The sequence below is a fragment of the Aplysia californica genome, unplaced genomic scaffold (genome assembly GCF_000002075.1).
Source record: "Aplysia californica isolate F4 #8 unplaced genomic scaffold, AplCal3.0 scaffold00210, whole genome shotgun sequence".
Classification (NCBI taxonomy): domain Eukaryota; kingdom Metazoa; phylum Mollusca; class Gastropoda; order Aplysiida; family Aplysiidae; genus Aplysia; species Aplysia californica.
Genome location: NW_004797480.1, coordinates 898,034 through 904,750, shown reverse-complemented (window position 1 = coordinate 904,750; position 6,717 = coordinate 898,034). Strand labels below are relative to the sequence as shown.

The window sequence follows — 6,717 nt, the reverse complement described above, 5'->3', positions numbered from 1 at the left end:
GGTGAAGTGAGGAAAATTCGTGTAAAGTGCCTTTCCCAAGGACACAACGTCGGACTCTTGACGGGATTCGAACCCACGACCTTACGGTTGCGAGTCCGAGAGCCTAACCACTAGGCCACCGACGCCACATACGTAGATACATTGGTTGCTTGGTTATCAGGTAGGAAACTGAAGGATACTTCATTGGATGAATGAGAGAATAAATAGATAAAACCATGGATGGATGGAAGGTTGGATGAATGGATGGATGGGTGGATGGATGGATGGATGGTTGGATGGATGGATAGATGGATGGGCAGAAATGTATAAAGTAAGCAACGCCCATCGTCAAAGACAGTATGCTCACCCTCCCGTTTAACCGTTTTTCTCATCAGGATCGTGTTGACATGGAGAAGAAGACTGTCGCAGCCCTCGCCAAACTTGACGGTGAGCTTAAGGGCAGCTACCACCCTCTGACTGGCATGAGCAAGGAAACCCAGACACAGCTCACTGAAGACCATTTCCTCTTCAACAACAGTGACAGGTGAGTTTAGAGAGTCATTTGATAGCTCAATTCATGAGCAGGAGAATGAGGAGGCGAAGAAGGAGAAGATTTTAAAAAAGAATATTTTTTTGGGTGACAGTTTTACGACGCTGGCAACTGAATATGATCATGTGAGGGCGCAATACACATTGAGTATTTTCAGTTTGGTGGGGATTAATTTGCGACTACTCTTACCGATTTTGGACGACCAAGGAATCTTTAACGTGCGCAGTGTGCACACGAGACTTCCATTTTTTCCCCCGTATCCCAGAAGGCTAGGTGTTAGAACTTACCTACCCTAAGGTTAGGAATGTGGCTGAAAGACAGCAGCAAGAAGGAGCCATGGAGTAGCAGTAGAAAGGCTGCAGAAAGAGTCAGGAGCCCAGAGAAAGGGGAAATAGGGGCGGGGGGAGGGTGCAGATAGTGGACACGACAGTAGACGACAGAACATGGTTAGAGAGCAGGAAAGTATGTGAAAAGAGAGGTTTTTTCCGTCGCTGTCAGGTTTCGAGTCCCGGAACCTGTAGAATGAGAAGCAAGCACCATAACCTCTAGACCATGAAAGCCCCCGAACAGAAGAATGAATTAATGGTTGATGATAGATGTATAAAAGTGTGAATCATGAAGATGATAAAATCTATCTGTCTATCTGTTTTATCTATCTATCTATCTATCAGATTCTTGGAAGCTGCCGGCGGCTACAAAGACTGGCCCACTGGACGTGGAATCTACTTCAACGACAACAAAACTTTCCTGGTCTGGGTGAACGAGGAGGACCATCTGCGTTTCATCTCTATGCAAAAGGGAGGCAACCTGAAGGAAGTCTACGTCAGACTGGTCAAGGTAACTGCTGCTCGCATTTGCTCATCGCTGTCTCAGGCAATCTGGTTGACAACATTCCTCCACCTCCTAGTGCTTTGCAGTAGACAGAACAATTATTCACTTTCTATGTGTTTCTCTTTTTTTATAAGTTATGTTATTGCGCTGTCGGCCGTTCGAAGAATTGGGAAGAACTACTAATGATATAACTTTCATCTACGCAATATATCTCAGGAATCCATATGACAGCCTATTGAGGGGTGGAAGAATCTGCAAATGTCAGAAGATTGAAAAGGACTACTATAAGATAAAAAAACGTATTGAATTTGTTTTTTGAAATTAGTTGGGATCTTTTTTTTTCAAAAGCTTCCCCTACAATTCAAAGCAACAAATAAATAAACAAATATTGCATACATTTGAGAAGAAGAAGAAGAAGAAGAAGAAGAAGAAGAAGAAGAAGAAGAAGAAGAAGAACAACAACAACAACAACAACAACAACAACAACAACAACAACAACAACAAAAGCAACAACAACAACAACAACAACAACAACAACAACAACAACAACAACATCAATAACAACAACAACACTAGAAGTTCAACAATAAACTAACCATGTCTTCCACCCACCCCTCACTCAGGCTATCCGTGCTCTGGAGACCAGTGGTCTGTCGTTCGCCAAGCGCGATGGTCTCGGCTACCTCACCTTCTGCCCATCCAACCTGGGCACCACCCTGCGTGCCTCAGTGCACATCAAGATCCCCAAGCTGGCTGCCACCCCAGACTTCAAGGCTTTCTGCGACAAGCTGAACATCCAAGCCAGAGGTAACATTTAATTCCATTGACTGATTGTATATGCCTCTGGTTTAAATGAAATGTGATACTCACAACCAGTAGTGACTGTGGGTTTATTCATAGCGCTGGATATGCTCATCGTGGTACTGAAATGTCAAAACTCACATAAAAAAGCGCACAAGATAATGGAAAACACAGGAGGTCCAACTAAGCACGCAAGTTTAACAGTGAATTATGGGACTCGTTCTCAGAGTGGCTTGTGGATAGAGTTTCCCAGGATTGGTCGTTAAAAATGTTCAGTATCTTCGTTGGCACAAGACATTTTCTATCTTCACCCCGCTCACTTTCTTCGCAGACAGCTTTTTCCTTGACGATTAAGAGATCACAAACATATTATGGAAAACAAACCAAAAACTAAGAATTTTTTAAAAAGCAACACTCATTACCCGCTGTAAATCTTACCTATCTTACTTCAACATTTTATTCAACCTTGTTACTAGTTTCAATATTGCAATTCGCTACCTAGCTGTTTGGTACGGTGCGGGTTAATGTGTAGACACGAAACTCAACACACTAGCACATTCTGAGACATGTAATTCCAGCTACACCTCTCGGTAAATGAACGATGCATAGTTCTTGCTTTATGTGCACATTATATGGCAACCATTGTCTTTATTCTGTGTCTAGTCGACGTTTTTCGAATGTACGTTCACAACAATAACCATTTTAGTGAATGGAGATATTATGGTCAAATTCCTCCGATATGTGGCACAGGTGCACGAAAGAAGAGGGAAGTGAAAGAGTCTTGCTGATAAACGTTAACTAGTATATTTTTGTCACTGTTCTCTCTTTAGTACGTTTCTTTTCAGAGCCGGTTGTGGTCTCGGTCTTACTTTCTTCAGCACTCGGTGACTTGTTTCCGATGCTTTTGAGCACTGCAACACCGTTCCTTTTAAATATACATACGTATATGATCAAATCTGAAACCTGTAAACTTTGTTCTCCCTCAGTTGTATCCGTCTTTTTGACTCGAACTTTTCAAGTAGTAAATAAGCCTTGTCGTTAGCATGTGATTTTGTTTATCCTGACTGGAGTAGAGCGTGTATATAAGTGTGTATTGTGTGTTCCAGGCATCCACGGAGAGCACACCGAGTCTGTCGGCGGCGTCTACGACATCTCCAACAAGAGGAGGCTGGGACTCACTGAGATCCAGGCCATCGAAGAGATGCGCAAGGGCGTGGAGGCTGTCATCGCCGAGGAGAAGAAGCTTGCCGGAAAGTAGAGCTCCTCACGCCCTTCCTCCTCCTGTTTTGGGTCTCTATTTCCTTACCAACGACCTTTCCATCCCTTTACCCCCCCCCCCCCCCCCCTACACCCTTCTCTCTCTCTCCCTCTATCTCATTCTCGCTCTCCCCCCCCCCCAACCCTCAATCGTACCGTCAGAGCTTAGTGCACGCCACAACACGACTTGTACATAGTAATTGGTTTAGCCGCTGAGACAACACGCCAGTGGTCTATATAGCTCCTTGACTGCTTCGGGCCCCTTAATCAGTGGCCTTTTCGTCACTCGACAGAATTTTGACAAATTTATTCTGTCCTGTGATTAGAAAAAGACCAGGTTTTGAAGCAGCCAAAACATAAGTTATTATAAATCTGTTTCATTTTCTCGAATTCTTACAAGATGTGTGACTGAAAAACAAAAAAGAAAAAAAAATATGACAAAAAATCCACAGTGCACGGCAGCTCGGTTTGGGCAGTGTTTTTGCTGTGATTGGTTCAGTAGCACTCTCTAGACTTTCTTGGTGCTAGAGTAGAGGTGCGGTCAGAGTTCACACCATTTGCTAGTGGTCGTGGATTCCCCGACCCCTACCCTACCCAGTCCCTCTCACCTTTTAGAGTGAGAAAGGTCACGGGAGTTAAGTTACTCGCTAACAGCATCGTCAGTGCGCGACCAGGCCTGGGCTGTTTGCGACGTGCGTTGAAACTATTATTATTTTTGTAAATCTCAATATAGAATAACAAATTTTTATTCAAAATCTGTTGTTCTTGTCTTGACATTCATCAAGAAAACACAATATGAGACATATCTGATGTGATAAAAAGAATGTGTGATATGTTTACTTTTAGACTAGTTCAGTATTTCATGTAGAACTGCATTCATGGTGGTAACAACAACATTGACTTTTGAAATGTCTTAGATTTCACTGTGAATGACAAAGAATGATTTTGGGACACATGAAGCCACGAGTATAGTGGAACAAGTGAAACGAGCATTCTTGAAAAAGGCATCTTGATACTTAAGCGGTGACACTTACGATTCCCAAAGCCAAAAATTGGTAATCGGAAGGTAACGACAAGTTGTGTATGTTAACAACAGATTATTTTTTTTAAAAACCCTTCTTTTTGTCACAGTTCCTGTGATACGAGAGAATGAGAAAGAAAGAAACAACACCAAAGTGAAATGTGTACCCTCTGTGCCACCCGAAATGATTAATGAAAACGATCAATAAAAACATGTTTGAAATAATCAATGTTGTTTATTTAATCGTATTTTGACTGCAAATCTTTGATGTTTGGTCTATTTCAGGAGCTTTTAAGAAAAGAAAACATTTTTCCTATTAGATGTAGATCTAGTTTTGGGTTACGAAAAGCTTTTTTACTAGATCTAGGCAGAATTACTGAACCAAGGGGGATAAACTCTGTTGTCTATTGGGGTCTTTTTGAATGTTACATGGTTTTTATCTAGTAATTTGACCTCTATTTCGCGTCTTGTTGTGTTGCGGGTTTGTTTTTGTTTTGTTTTTTGTTGACCTTACTTGTCTAGGGTTGGGGCATTTCTGAAGGCGAAGATTGGTCCTTCACCTACAGGAAACAGTAATGATGCTTGACAGTGACATGTGACAAAAAGGGCACATCCCGAACTTCTGCAAGCCAAAAACTGGAACACACTATACCAAAGACGACGATTCATGTTTGAGAGTCTACAGATGGGGGGAAACAGGTACCGATCCATGGGAAATCTATTTCCCTTGATTTTGATCTGTTGTGTTGATTTTTCCTCCAACATCCGCTAGTTTGAGACTTAAGAATTTCCTTGACTGGAAACAAGATTACTGACCCAAGGGAGCTAATTTTTCTCTAAAGTAAGACAACAGCTCAGAGAACTGAAAAAGTATTTCTTTTATTTATAAACGTTTTGATGCTGCTATTGTTGTATTATTTTCATTTTAGTTGGAAAGGAGGGGCCACGTGTAGTTTTACTTAAACGCATACTGCGCCTTCAAAAAATAATACTTTTAATCTCAAGAACTTGACGGAGAACAAGGACCCTTTGGTGTCAAACAGTTGTCAGTGTTGGTTATTGGGTTTGATATTAACTTTTAGCTCTACTTGACATTGAATTATTCCAAGTCTTGACCACTCTGTCATCAATAGGTTTTTTTTTACCCTGAAAGAATACAATAAGGAACATTTAAAATGCACTTAGACGCCAAACGATAAACTTAGGCGTGTAGGTCAAATTCGTGATCAGCTAGATAAAACCCGTTCTGTATCTAATCTTTTTAAGCGTATTTTGACAATTTAAAATTTGAAAGTTTAGAAGTTCCTTAACTGCAGAGACTTCAGACGACAAACTATGCAGAACGAGTATCGGGTTTTAAAAAATAATAAAAAGAAAAACCATGCGACTACTAGATGGTCGACACATGCAGCCTAGCTTCTAATCTCAGCTTCTTTCAATCTGATTTCACTTAAAGTTTACCCAGAGCTGTGGTGTAACTAATTAGTTGCTACATGTTTTTTCCCTGCACATGGTAATCGCCAAAGAGAGACTTAGCTGAAACAAGACTGGCCACCGTTTGTCTCTAGTCTCTACTACAAAGAAATGCCGTTTCGAAAAGACTTTTAAAATCGTTTGTCTTTGAGTGGAAGTCATACTATGATTATGTTTCATTAACTGAAATGTTAATGAAAAAGTACGATCGTATGATATTGGTGTAAAATCCCTTTTAGTCCCTATAAACAGGCGTCAACCTTCAAATTAAACCATAGGATCAAGAAAATTCGACGAAGAGCCTTTGAAAGACCTCTAATAGAGTGTCCATCTGGAGAATGGAACGAGATTCATTATAAATCCACCACGGCACAGCGTGAGGCCACCTGACCTAACGGTGCGCAAAAAAGGAACTGTGTATCTTGCCATCATTCTGAATTATTCTCATCCCACTCTCCACTAAGATGAAGAAAATGGCACGTTGTTTTGGTAGTACAACAACATCAGTTTGTTTTGCTTAGTTTGTCGTGTGAAGTCCTCACAGATTATTTGAATCTTTCTGGAATTCCTTGTCTGAATACCCTGAATAGACGAGAGAGAAATAAAGACAGGACAGACTTATGAATACTTCACTGGCAGAAATTAACAGTAAACTGTCGACTGGTTGTGGGACACCAAATACATACACATGATGAAATAATCAATGTTGGTTTCTTTAAGCGTATTTTGTTTTGTTTTGTTTGTTTTTGTATAGTGTTTTACGGCGCTCGCAACTGCATAGGTCATATGAGCGCGCGGGACACAC

At 41.1% G+C, this 6,717-nt stretch overlaps 1 protein-coding gene across 4 annotated transcripts in view; it reads left to right on the top strand.

Moving 5' to 3' along the window:
* Nucleotides 1–4,664, top strand: part of LOC101852478 (arginine kinase Oct f 2) — a 39,968-nt gene extending 35,304 nt beyond the window's left edge. For 3 of the 4 annotated variants that reach the window (XM_035970024.1, XM_005099349.3, XM_035970025.1), the window contains exons 3-6: nt 375–523; nt 1,201–1,366; nt 1,984–2,167; nt 3,268–3,507. In XM_035970024.1, coding sequence (XP_035825917.1) covers nt 375–523; nt 1,201–1,366; nt 1,984–2,167; nt 3,268–3,419 — 651 coding nt within the window. In that variant the 3' untranslated portion in view covers nt 3,420–3,507. Of the gene's footprint in view, nt 1–374; nt 524–1,200; nt 1,367–1,983; nt 2,168–3,267; nt 3,508–3,550 lie in introns of those variants that run through there. The other variant, XR_001184893.2, reaches the window with a different exon arrangement.
* The last annotated feature ends 2,053 nt before the right edge of the window (nt 4,665–6,717 follow it).